Genomic DNA, 14,098 nt, shown 5'->3' on the forward strand with positions numbered 1-14,098 from the left:
CCAAAGATGGAGAAGCTCTATACAGTCAACAAAAACAAGACCGGGAGCTGACTGTGGCTCAGATCATGAACTCCTTATTGCCAAATTCAGACTGAAATTGAAGAAAGTAGGGAAAACCACTAGACCATTCAGGTATGACCTAAATCAAATCCCTATGATAACACAGTGGAAGTGAGAAATAGATTTAAGGGCCTAGATCTGATAGATAGAGTGCCTGATGAACTATGGAATGAGGTTCATGACATTGTACAGGAGACAGGGATCAAGACCATCCCTATGGAAAAGAAATGCAAAAGAGCAAAATGGCTGTCTGGGGAGGCCTTACAAATAGCTGTGAAAAGAAGAGAAGCGAAAAGCAAAGGAGAAAAGGAAAGATATAAGCATCTGAATGCAGAGTTCCAAAGAATAGCAAGAAGAGATAAGAAAGCCTTCCTCAGTGATCAGTGCAAAGAACTAGAGGAAAACAACAGAATGGGAAAGACTAGAGATCTCTTCAAGAAAATTAGAGATACCAAGGGAACATTTCATGCAAAGATGGGCTCGATAAAGGACAGAAATGGTATGGACCTAACAGAAGCAGAAGATATTAAGAAGAGGTGGCAAGAATACACAGAAGAACTGTACAAAAAAGATCTTCAAGCCCCAGATAATCACGATGGTGTGATCACTCATCTAGAGCCAGACATCCTGGAATGTGAAGTCAAGTGGGCCTTAGAAAGCATCACTATGAACAAAGCTAGTGGAGGTGATGGAATTCCAGTTGAGCTATTTCAAATCCTGAAAGATGATTCTGTGAAAGTGCTGCACTCAATATGTCAGCAAATTTGGAAAACTCAGCAGTGGCCACAGGACTGGAAAAGGTCAGTTTTCATTCCAATCCCAAAGAAAGGCAATGCCAAAGAATGCTCAAACTACCACACAATTGCACTGATCTCACACGCTAGTAAAGTAATGTTCAAAATTCTCCAAGCCAGGCTTCAGCAATATGTGAACTGTGAACTTCCAGATGTTCAAGCTGGTTTTAGAAAAGGCAGAGGAACCAGAGACCAAATTGCCAACATTCGCTGGATCATCAAAAAAGCAAGAGTTCCAGAAAAACATCTATTTCTGCTTTATTGACTATGCCAAAGTCTTTGACTGTGTGGATCACAATAAACTGTTTTCCTGTGGTCATGTATGGATGTGAGAGTTGGACTGTGAAGAAGGCTGAGCACCGAAGAATTGATGCTTTTGAACTGTGGTGTTGGAGAAGACTCTTGAGAGTCCCTTGGACTGCAAGGAGATCCAACCAGTCCATTCTGAAGGAGATCAGCCCTGGGATTTCTTTGGAAGGAATGATGCTAAAGCTGAAATTCCAGTACCTTGTCCACCTCATGCGAAGAGTTGACTCATTGGAAAAGACTCTGATGCTGGGAGGGATTAGGGGGCAGGAGGAGAAGGGGATGACAGAGGATGCGATGGCTGGATGGCATCACTGACTCAATGGATATGAGTTTGAGTGAACTCCTGGTGATGGTGATGGACAGGGAGGCCTGGCGTGCTGCGATTCATGGAGTCGCAAGGAGTCGGACACGACTGAGCGACTGAACTGATGTAGGCACCACAAAAGCAGATTCCTTATCTAGTCTGGTCACTTCTGAATTCCCAGCACCTGACAGAATATCTGTTACGTAATAGGCACTTGAGAAATATTTGTTGTTGAATGAAGACTGGAAAGCATTCTGGAGTGAGAGAATCTGAGTGTAAGTTCTGAGACTGTTGCTTATAGAGTGTATGCAACAGGCCAGTCATGTTCTCTAAATCAGCCTTATAATTTCCTCAACACTTCCCAAGATTAAATGGCATAGAGTAGTCTCAAGCATTTGATGTTGTAAGTTTTCCTTATCACAATAATCCTATGAGGTGATAGTATATAGATCATCATCTCCATAGTTGAAAGGAAGATTACAAATCACCAGTTTCATTTCCTTTTTTTTGACCATTAGAACACCGTAAGAAGGATATTGAATTATAGTGGGTTAGGGGCAGTGTTAAATCTATAATCTGGATTGATTGGTGGATAGTTAGCCTAGTATATATTTTCCATTAGCAGGACAGCTCAGTTTAAATTCCTACATGCTATTAAAAGTAATTTCCCCCTTTATCCTTATCCACGAAGAAGTTCTTTAAGTAACATTTTTCTAAAACAGACTTTTTCATGTTTAAGGACAGTGTGTGTTCCTATGTTCCTTAGAGGCCTTAATTCATATGAATAATCTTAGGTGGCAAACCAAATGTACTGAATCAGAGTCTGCCTTTTAATGAATCTCTTATTTGTGTGCATGTTAACCTTTGAAGGATGCTAAGGCTGCCTGATTACTCTTTGAGTAGTCAGTTCTGAATGTAGAGATTCTGAGTTATGCTTTCCTGTTTAGGGTTGCTAACTTGCTTCTCTATAAGGGGAATGCACGCATGCATACTAAGTCTCTTCAGTCCTGTCCCACTCTTTGCATCTCCATGGGCTGTAGCTCACCAGGCTCCTCTGTCCATGGAGATTCTCCAGGCAAGAATACTGGAGTGGGTTGCCATGCCCTTCTCCAGGATGCATAAACATATGTCCAATTAAATAACTTAAAATGTATTTGTTAAATATATGAGTTATGTTTCCATGGTGAAATAATATGGTAGTGGTATTTATTTAATGCCCTTGTTATATCATCTACATTGATGGTTGTCATCTAAAATATAAAGCGGTTAGACAATTCACTTTAGCCCAAGGATTCTGAAGGAATTAAATACTACTTAGACATAATGAGGAAATTTTTGGTAGAAGAGCAGAATAACTTAATTTTGAGGTTTTGGGGAAAGAAGTTAGTCAGTATTTATTAGTACACATTGTTGCCATAAAACAGTACATCCTGGTGATGACTCACCAAAAATGCTTCTTTCTCAATGACATTTTTTGACCTTTATAAGCTCTTTGTCGAGAGGGCCAGCCTAATTTAAAAAATGATGGTGATGATTTTGTACTCACTGTTTTTCACTGAGATATAAATTGTGTCCAACAAATTTTACAGCTTTTAAGCCTATTCCGATCTATGCACCCAAATATCATCACTGCAAATGTAGACTACTTGTAACTCCCAGTGAATTAATTTGTGCTACATTCCAGTCTACTTCTCCCATCAATGGCAAGCTTTTCCTAACATTGCAGTTTTCGGTTTTGGGACTTCATATACCTGGAATCATGCTCTGTGTATTTTTCTGTTTGTCTCCTTTAATTAAATAGAATATATTTACAATTATTTCATGTTGTTGAATATACTACAAGTTTATTTTTTGTTGCTCTGTTCCATTACGTGAATAACCAACAACTTGTTTATCCACTTTTCTGTGGATGGCATTTGAGTTATTTTTAGTTTGGAACTATTATGAATAAAATTACTATAAACATTGTTAAAGTCTTTTTGTTGGCACATGTTTTCATTACTCTAGGTTATATACTTAGAGAAAGGATTGCTGGTCATAGTTTAATTTTGTAAGAAACTGAACTTAACACTTCTCTGAAGTGGTTACATCATTTTACACTCTTACCATGAATGTATGAGTTCCACTTTCTCCACATAGACTCATAAACATTTGATATTGTCAGTTTTTAAATTTTAGCCATTTTAGTGGGTGTGAAATGATATCTTATTGTGGTTTTAACATACACTTCTTCGGTAACTAATGATGAGAACCATGTACTATGCTTATTGGCTATTTCTTTATTTTGTTAATAATTTAAAAAGTTTGTTCAAGACTTTTGCTCTTTAAAAAATTGGATTGCCTTCTGTTGTTGATTTCTAGGAGTTATATGTTAGTCTGTGTATGAGTCATGTTTTGTAAGTATTTTACTCTAAATATTGACTTATTTTCTTAATGGTATCTTTTAATTTTGTTGAAATCCAGTGTAAATCCACTTTTAAAATTGATAGTGGTTTCTATGTCCTAAGAAAATTCATTTAATCCAAAGACTTTGAAGCTATTCTCTTATGTTTTCTTCTAGAAAGCTTATAATTTTAGCATTACCTTCAGATTTATACTTCATCTAATTTTTGCATATGAAATGAGGTGGGGTCAAGATTTGATTGGGGTTGTGTTGAATCTATTGATCAGTTTGAGGAGGATAAAGATGTAACCAATTCTGAGTCTTTTAATCCAGGAATATATATTTCTCCATTTATTTGATCTTTAATTTCTTTCAACAATGTATTGTATATTTTAGTGTAGAGATTGTTCACAATTTTCAGTAACTTTATTTCTAGGTTTATGGTATTGAATCGTATTGAATACTTAAATAGTATTGCATATATTATATCCCCCACTGGGTTGACTATATGTATATATATATTTTAAAAAACTATTAACCTTGTATCCTGTGACCTTGCTAAATTTACTTACTAGTTCTACTAGAGTTTTAGTAGGTTTCAAGTTTCTATGTAGATAATCATGTTGTCTGTAAATAATTGCAGTTTTAATTCTTTCTTATAGTTTTTTATACCTTTTATTTCTTATTTGGAATGTGGCACTGGCTAGGATTTCCTGTACATTTTTGAATAAAAGTGATGTGAGAATATGGCCTTAATTTTTACTGACTTGGGGGAGAATGCATTTAGTCTTTTACCACTCAGTATGATCTGAGCTATAGATTTTTCATAGATGGCATTAGTCAAATTGAAGAATTTTCTCCTAGTCTTTGTTTACTGAGAGTTTTATCATGAATAGGTACTAAATTTTATTAAATAACTTTGCTGTGTAAATTGAGATGTCCATGCAAATATTTTTTACTTTCTTAATGTTATAAATTACATCAGCTGATATTTAAATTTTTAAAAAAGTATTTATTTATTTTTGACTGCCCTGGGTCTTAGTTGCAGCATGCAGGGTCTTCCTTGTGGTACACAGGTAGCCTGTGGGCTCCGGCGTGCGTGGGCTCTGTAGTTTGCGGCACTCAGGCTCTCTAGTTGAGGCAGTGGGGCTTAAGAGTTGTGGCACGCAGTCTTACTTGCCCTGCTGCACGGGGATCCTAGTTCCTCAACCAGACATGGAACCTGTGACCCCTGCACTGGAAGGTAGGGTCCTAACAGCTGGACCACCAGGAAAGTCCTGAGATTTAAACATTAAATGATCTTGCATCAGTGGGTTAAGCCTTACTTGGTCATGATCTTTTTCATATATTGCTAGATTTTATTTGCTAATGATTCATTCTGTATTTTTACATCCTTGCCTCATGAAGGATAAGGGACTATAGTTTTATCTTGTAATATCTTTGTCTAGTTTTCTGTTAGAGTTATGTTGGCCTTATACTAGAAGTTGAGAGTTCTCTCTTCCTCTATTTTCATTTAATTTTGCTTCATATTTATTTATTTTTAAATGTTTGGTAGAAATTACTGGTGAAAATATCTGGCACTGGAGTTTTATTTGTGGGAAAATTTTTGAATAAAAATTCAATTTATTTAATAATTTTAATTATTAGTTTCAGTAAGTTTCAGTTTCAGTAAGTAGTGGGCTTCCCTGTTGGCTCAGCTGGTAAAGAATCCACCTGCAATGCGGGAGACCTGCGTTCAGTCTCTGGTTTGGAAAGATCCCCTGGAGAAGGGAAAGGCTACCCACTCCAGTATTCTGGTCTGGAGAATTCCAGGGACTGTATTGTCCATGGGGTCACAAAGAGTTGGACGTGACTGAGGGACTTTCACTTTCAGTCTTAAGACTTTGACCATTTCGTCTGTCTACTTACTATCCTTTAAAGTCTGTAGGCTCTGTCATATCTCGTTTCAATATTGACTCAGGTAATATATGTTTTCGGTCTTATTTCTTGACTATTCTTGCTAGGATTTATAAGTATATTTATTTGTTAAAGAATTAACTCTTTACACATATTGTTTTTCAATTTTCTAGTTCATTGATTATTCTTTTTTAATATTTTAGGTTTAATTTGTTGTTCTTTCTTTAGATTATTAAGGTGGAAGCTTAGATATTGATTTTTCATTTTTCTTCTTTTCTGAAATATGCTTTTAAAGTTAAACTTGCCCTTTTAGTAGTGTTTTAAATGCATCATAAATTTTTTATTATTTTTTTAAATGATCAGTTGAAATATTTTAAGATTTTCCTCTGATAACTTATGAATTACTTAGAAGTACATTGGTTAATTTCCAAGTATTTTGGGATTTTCTTCCCTTTTTAAAAAATTCATTAATTAAAAAAAAATTTAAAATTTACCTATTTATTACTGATGGCTGTGCTGGGCCTTTGCTGCTGCCTGTGCTTGGGCTTTCTGTAGTTGCTGTGAGAGGGACTACTCTGCAGTTGTGCTCAGGCTTCTCATTGCGGGGGCTTCTGTTGCAGAATGTGGTCTCTAGGGCATGCGAGTTTCAGTAGCTGCACCTGTGGGCTCAGGGGTCGTGACCCACTGTCTTAGTCACCCCCCGGCATGTGGAATATTCCTGTCCCAGGGATCGAACCTGTGTCCCCTGCATTGTCAGTCAGAGTCTTAACCACTAGGCCACCAGGGAAGTCCTTCTCTTTCTAATTTAATGTCATTTAGGTCAAAGAACATAATTTGTGTGGTTTCATTTCTTTGGAATTTGAGGCTTGTTTTTTTTCTCCAGCATGTGGTCTGTTTGGTGACTTTCATATGCACAACAAAAGAACATATATTCTACTGTTGTTAGGTGGAGCGTTCTTTGAATGTCCATTAGGTGAAGTTGGTTGATAATGTTTCTTAAACCTTTTGCACTCTTACCAGGTGGTGCTAGTGGTAAAGAACCCACCTGCCAACGCAGGAGACATAAGTGATGTGGGTTCAATCCCTGGGTTGGGAAGATCCCCCGGAGGAGGGCATGGTAACACACTCCAGTATCTTGCCTGGAGAATCCCATAAACAAGGAGCCTGGCAGGCTACAGTTCATGGGGTTGCAAAGAATTGGACATGACTGAAGAGACTTAGCATGCATGCATGTACTCTTACTAATTTTTTTTTGTCTAATTCAATAATTACTGAGAAATGAAAGTTGAAATCTCACATTTTGATATGAATTTGTCATTTAAAAAAAATTCCCCCTCTTTTCTTCATGTATTCTGAAGCTTTATTATTAGCTTGTTATTATATATCTACATATTTATTATTATTATATATCTACTTATTATATATCTTATTATAATATTATATATAATGTATACTTATATATAATATATAATATGTATATTACTTATATATAATTTATAATATATACTTATTATTATATATCTACATATTTAAAATTTTATGTCTTTGATCCATTACCCATTTTTTACCATGAAATTTATTTTTTTATTCTTATTGTTGTTCTTTCGTACGTCATGAATTTTGTCCTCTGGTTAGTTTTAAGAATTTACTCTTAAACTTTCAACTAATTATGATGTACCTAGGTGTGACTTTGTATTTTGTTTGGGGTTTGTTTGATCTGATTGGTGGCAGCGTTTGTCAATTGAAAAATTCTGGCCATTGTATTTAAAAATATTTCTTAATTCACTTTCTCCTTTCCATTTGAGAAGCTAATTACCTGTGTGCTATTAATAAGTGAAGACCACTTGACACTGTCCCACAGAGTTCAGAAGCTCTGTTGCTTGCATGACTCACTCATCTCCCCACAACTTTGAGTTTAATTTGGTTAATTTCTATTGATTTATCTTCAAGCTTACTGATCTTTTCTTTTGATATATGCAAAAGTTCTAAAATATATAGTTCTTTTTAAATATTAGTTCTTTTTAAATATATATTTGCATTGCAAACATCTCATTCACATCTTTAATAGTTTGTATCCCTCTTTTGAAATTTCCTGTTTTTGCATATTGTTGTCCATCTTACTCATTAGAGCCTTTAACATGTTTATCATTGTCATTTTATAAACCCTGCTTGGTGCTTCTGATATTGTGATCATTTCTTGTTGTTCATTTGCTCAGTTGTGCCCGACTCTTTGGGACTCCATGAACTGCAGCAGGCCAGGCTTCCCTGTTCTTCACTATCTCCCGGAGCTTGCTCAAACTCATCTCCATTGAGATGATGATGCCATCCAACCATCTCATCTTCTGTCATCCCCTTCTCCTCCTGCCTTCAATCTTTCCCAGAATCAGGGTCTTTTCCTATGAGTCAGCTCTGCTAATCACGTGGTCAAAGTATTGGAGCTTCAGCCTCAGCATCAGTCCCACCAATGAATATTCAGAATTGATTACCTTCAGGATTGTTTGGTTTGATTTTTTGCAATCCTAGGTACTCTCAAGAATCTTCTTCAATACCACAGTTCAAAAACATCAATTCTTTGGTGCTCAGCCTTCTTTATCTCTGCATCTGCTTATGTTGAGTGTTTTTCTCCTGATCAGAGTAAAATTTTCTTGTTTCTTCTCATATCTTGGAAGAGACTTTTAAGATTTCTCTCAGTGTGTCAGTATAGTTTCCACTTTTTGTATTTGGGTTCTTTTCTCTCGTCCCTTCTTTGCCTTTCTGCTTTTTGAGATGTGTCTCTCCACTGTAGTGAAGGCCCAGTGTGCCTTGGAAGGGCTTTTCTCAGTTCTGTTGCTTCTCCCCTAACCTTCAGCAAGATAAGGATTTGTATTTGAGGAATTCCCTGGGTACCTGGAGAAGGAGAGAGAGGGAAAGAATCTCTCTAGATTGTTTTATCCTGCTCTCAATTTTCTCTGTATTACTTGTCTATTCCATGTACCCAGATAAGGCTCCTGGGGAAAATTGCTGACTGATATTAACCCATCCTTGCTCTGTGGCTGGGCCCTCTCAGAATTCTAGTTTGTCACACCAACTTTGGTTTCTTCTATACTGTGGCAAATTCTTCCCCCTCCTGGAATGAAAGGAGCCCTGAATCTTTTCTGTCCTATTAATAACTTTTGGAATTCAGCTCATTTAGGTTTCTATAAACCCTGTCTTTTCTGCTGGGTTTTAAAAGGCTATAGTTTATCTGGCATGGTCTCATTGTTGGGAGTGACAGTCTTTGGCAACGATACACACTTTAACCAGGAGTGAAGTCTCGGGACTAACTTAGAAAACATGCTAAAGTCACATAGCTGAGTGTTGATGAGTTAAATAAAGTAGATCTTAATGTTTATAATCATTACAGCCATTAAAGAATGAAATCCCATCATTCAGTTTTATCATATAGACTTTTTTTTTTTTTAACCAGATATGCTTTGGGTGTTTCTTAAATGCAAATCCACATTTAAAAGAAGGGTATGTGTTGCCCTTGAGAGTCCCTTGGACTGCAAGGAGATCCAACCAGTCCATCCTAAAGGAGATCATTGGAAGGACTGATGCTGAAGCTGAAACTCCAATACTTTGGCCACCTGATGTGAAGAGATGACTCATTGGAAAAGACCCTAAAGCTGGGAGGGATTGGGGGCAGGAGGAGAAGGGGACGACAGAGGATGAGAAGGCTGGATGGCATCACCAACTCGATGGACATGAGTTTGGGTGAACTGCAGGAGTTGGTGATTGACAGGGAGGCCTGGCGTGCTGCGGTTCATGGGGTCGCAGAGTTGGACACGACTGAGCGACTGAACTGAACTGAACTGACTTATGTGTTGCCCCTGAGATAATGGAAAGAACATGATAGGGCTCTACAGGCTGTGTTAAAAAAGGGGATTCTAGTAAGTATTTTGAGCAAAGCTTAAAGTTTTAGAGAAGTTTTTGCTTTTCCAAGATGATTATGAATGAAAAAATTTATCATGGTCTTCCTCTGCTCTGATTCATTGTCTTTCATTAATGTAGTTGAAATGTGGCTATTTGGACACATAAGTTAATTCCAAGATTAGTAAAAATTAACTGGGCTGTAACTAATATTGAAGTTTCCAAATTCAAACTTATAATTGTTAGGTATTTGTCTTTATTTTTCTAATATATTTAACTTTCTTTTTTTTCTTCTTTATTTCTTTTTTAGGAGTCCTAAAACAAAACCAGAAACATGGCTCACCATATTACATTTCTTTGGATAATTTTGATCCTGCTTCTTCAGAATTCTGTATTAGCTGAAGATGGAGAAATAAGATCAAGTAAGAATTATTAGCATTGTCTTTTTTTTTTTTTTTTATCAACACATTGATTGGGGAAATGAAATAAAAGGAGTCCAAGTATTGGCTTTAAGGATCTTCTTCTTTCTGTCTTTGATGCTGTGATTGCCTGAAATAAATGAATTGCCATGTTACACATTAACTGGGAGGAAAAGCTATCAGAAGTCATTTTAAGAAAATTCTATGGTAATATTAACCCACCCTTGTTCAGTCGTTTATGTAATCTTCATGATACGGAAATACAGTACCTACTCACAGGATTCATTCAGGACCATCCTGTGAACTTATCTCATAGAGATAACAAGATAATCTATGTAAATAACACAGGCATATAAATGACTCAGCCTAGTGACAGCTCAGTGTGTTGACTCTTATTCTGATTGCCTGTAGGAAAGCTTGCATGGGAGAAGGAAAGCTGGGTTTTGTTTGTTTGTTGACCGCACCTTAGAGCATGAGGGATCTTAGTTCCCTGACAAGAGACTGAATCTGCTCCCCTGCAGTGGGAGGTGGAGTCTTAACCACTGCACCACTAGGGACATCCCAAAGGCTGCTAATTGTAGTTCTGCTATCCAGGTCATCTTTTACAGACATCCTAGCATACACACTGAGGAAACCAGAATTGAAAGAGACACATATACCCCTATGTTCATTGCAGCACTGTTTACAGTAACTAGGACATGGAAGCAACCTAGATGTCTGGCGGCAGATGAATGTATAAAGAAGTTGTGGTACATATACACAATGGAATATTACTCAGCTATAAAAAAGAACCCATTTGAGTCAGTTCTAATGAAGTGGATGAAACTGGAGCCCATTATACAGAGTGAAGTAAGTCAGAAAGAGAAACACCAATACAGTATATTAACACATATATATGAAATTTAGAAAGACAGTGACAATGATCCTATACGCAAGGGAGCAAAAGAGACACAGATGTAAAGAACAGACTCCTGAATTATCTGGGAGAAGGCGAGGGTGGGAAGATATGTGAGAATAGCATTGAAACATGTATATTACCATACGTAAAATAGATGATCAGTGCAAGTTGGATGTCTGAAGCAGGGCACTCAAAGCCAGTGCTTTGGGACAAACCAGAGGGATGGGGTGGGGAGGGCAGTGGGAGGGGGTCCAGGCTGAGGGGGAGGTGCATGTGCTCCCATAGCTGATTTGAGTCAGTGTGTGGCAGGGGCCACCACAGTGTTGTGAAGTGATGGTCCTCCAACTAAAATAAATAAATAAAAAAATTTAAAAAGTGTATTTATATTCATATTTTAAAACTCATAAATATAAACTCTCTATTATAAATGAATTAATGTTCCTCTAACAGTAGAAAACAGGTTTGGCAACTTGATTCAACTTGACTTAACATTTATTAAAACAATAATATTTAATGTTTGCATAACACTTTCATAGTTCACTCCACCCAAGCATTCCATGAGGTAGACACCCTTTGTATTTTGAGTGGGAAAAGAAATTAATAAACGGCATGGGCTTTGCACAGTGTCATACCTCTGCTTAGAGCTGCAGCTCATATTTGAACCCTGCTTTTCATCTTCAGTGGGCTTCCCCGGGGGCTCAGACGGTAAAGAATCTGCCTGCTATGCAGGAAACCCGGGCTCAATCCCTGGGTCAGGAAGATCCCCTGGAGAAGGAAATGGCAACCCGCTGCAGTATTCTTGCCTGAAGAAGTCCATGGACAGGGGAGCCTGGGGGGCTACAGTCCATGGGGTCGCAGAGTCAGACGCGACTGGGCGACTGACACCCACACTTTTGTCTTCAGTGCATTCCTTTCCTGTGACGCTGGTGATCCAGGCTCTCTCACAAGGGCATCTCTCAGAGTGCTATTTCATCTGGGGTTTATAAATGGCAGTGCTTGCTTTTGTGTCCATCCTCTTGGGTAATCTTGCAGTTATGAAATATAGGCCCCATGGCTCTGGACTGGAGCAGAAAGGGCCAAGAATAACCCTGTACAAGTTTATGACCACTGAATCAAGTGGTACACAAATACTCACAGTTCCAGGCACAACGAGCTTCAGAGCATCAAAGAAGGGCAACCTCGAAGAGCCAGCAAACACAGCCTTCCTGTCCTGTCTCTCCCTCAAAACACCGATAAAAGTGTAACCCTGTCATCCTCACCCAGCTTCCAAAGATATCAGGAGAGCTGAGTTCCCTTGGGTTGGACAGTTTGTCTCTGGGCAGAATCCCATTTCTGCAGTACCTGCCCTGAAGTCTGGTGACAGTCCCCATGACAGAGGTTACTGAAAGAGTGTCCTTCACACCCCTCTGCATGGCGACACCACCTCATCTGAGTAAAATCACACGACTTAAAATTTGTATCCCACTACCTCGACTCACCTCCTCCTCTTCCAAATCATCCTCTCCAAGGGCATGGTATCCTTGTCCTGTGGGCCATGAGCAATAATATTTTTGCTGCCTTAAGTGCAAAAGTGAGAGAAGCAGGCAGCAAGTGCTGCTCTTCTGCCCTGTACTCTCTGTCGACCACAGAATCACCCGGACAAACCAGCGCGTCTACGGGGCTGGGTCTATCTCTCACCTCCTGAACTTTGCACTTGCTTTCCTTCTGAGTAGAATGTCCTCCTCTTGACCTGGATAAAACTCTGCTTTCTGATCTCAGGTTGCCTGTCTGCTTTCCCACAGAACAACCCCTGACTTTCCACAGTTAGGTTGCCACCTCCTCCTGTATGTTCTCATAATTCTTTTACTTTCTCTAACTAGCCCATTGTCTGTCTTACTAGGCTGGGAGCTTTTAGAGATATCTCACCTGTGTTTGAAGCCAGTCCTTAGAGAGCAGGTATTCACTATAAACACACTGAAAGAAGGAAATAGGGTTAGAAGTGTGTTGTGTACTGTGGAAAAGAGAGTTAAGAAAGTTTTTGTTTTTGGTTCTTTTCACGTGTGTACATCTGGATATAAGTTGTGCCACAGATAGTCTTTTTTTGTGGTAGAACTCAAAGATGTGCTGATTTCACATGATTCCTGGGATCTTAATAAGTCTTTAGTTTTATGGAGAAAGGAATGGCTTTATCCCTTTGCACTAGATTCACTTCACACGAGGAATGTTTTACTACATAAGTGGCTGAAGATGAATGATAGGGCCTTTAAACGTGCATGCTGCGTGTAGTACACAAATGACTGCTTTCATGATCTTGGTTCATATAAATTTTCTCAACTATATCCAGAATGTGTGTGCCTTTGCTGGCTAGTTGAGTCCTGAAGTTGGCAGAAAGTTTGTTTTTAGTTTCTTTCCCCTATTCATTGGTTTATATGTATTTTTATAAATATTTCAGATTAACATTTATGGGTGAATTTAACTCAGATGACCATTATATCTACTACTGTGGACAGGAATCCCTCAGAAGAAATGGAGTAGCCATCATGGTCAACAAAAGAGTTCAAAATGCAGTACTTGGATGCAATCTCAAAAACGACAGAATGATCTCTGTTCGTTTCCAAGGTAAACCATTCAACAGCACAGTAATCCAAGTCTATGCCCCAACCTGTAACACTGAAGAAGCTGAAGTTGAATGGTTCTATGAAGACCTACAAGACCTTTTAGAACTAACACCCCCAAAAGATGTCCTTTTCATTATAGGGGACTGGAATGCAAAAGTAGGAAGTCAAGAAACACCTGGAGTAACAGGCAAATTTGGCCTTGGACTACGGAATGAAGCAGGGCAAAGACTAATAGAGTTTTGCCAAGAAAATGCACTGGTCATAGCAAACACCCTCTTCCAACAACACAAGAGAAGACTCTACACATGGACATCACCAGATGGTCAACACCGAAATCAGATTGATTATATTCTTTGCAGCCAAAGATGGAGAAACTCTATACAGTCAACAAAAACAAGACCGGGAGCTGACTGTGGCTCAGATCATGAACTCCTTATTGCCAAATTCAGACTGAAATTGAAGAAAGTAGGGAAAACCACTAGACCATTCAGGCATGACCTAAATCAAATCCCTTATGATTATACAGTGGAAGTGAGAAATAGATTTAAGG

At 38.2% G+C, this 14,098-nt stretch overlaps 1 protein-coding gene across 2 annotated transcripts in view; it reads left to right on the top strand.

The window, feature by feature from the left end:
* COL21A1 (collagen, type XXI, alpha 1) overlaps nucleotides 1–14,098 on the top strand; it is a 236,889-nt gene that overhangs the window by 58,123 nt on the left and 164,668 nt on the right. For both annotated transcript variants that reach the window (XM_010848536.1, XM_010848535.1), the window contains exon 2: nucleotides 9,945–10,056. In XM_010848536.1, coding sequence (XP_010846838.1) covers nucleotides 9,969–10,056 — 88 coding nt within the window. In that variant the 5' untranslated portion in view covers nucleotides 9,945–9,968. The remainder of the gene's footprint in view (nucleotides 1–9,944; nucleotides 10,057–14,098) is intronic.

The sequence above is a fragment of the Bison bison genome, unplaced genomic scaffold (assembly GCF_000754665.1).
Source record: "Bison bison bison isolate TAMUID 2011002044 unplaced genomic scaffold, Bison_UMD1.0 scf7180017864270, whole genome shotgun sequence".
Taxonomy (NCBI): Eukaryota; Metazoa; Chordata; class Mammalia; order Artiodactyla; family Bovidae; genus Bison; species Bison bison.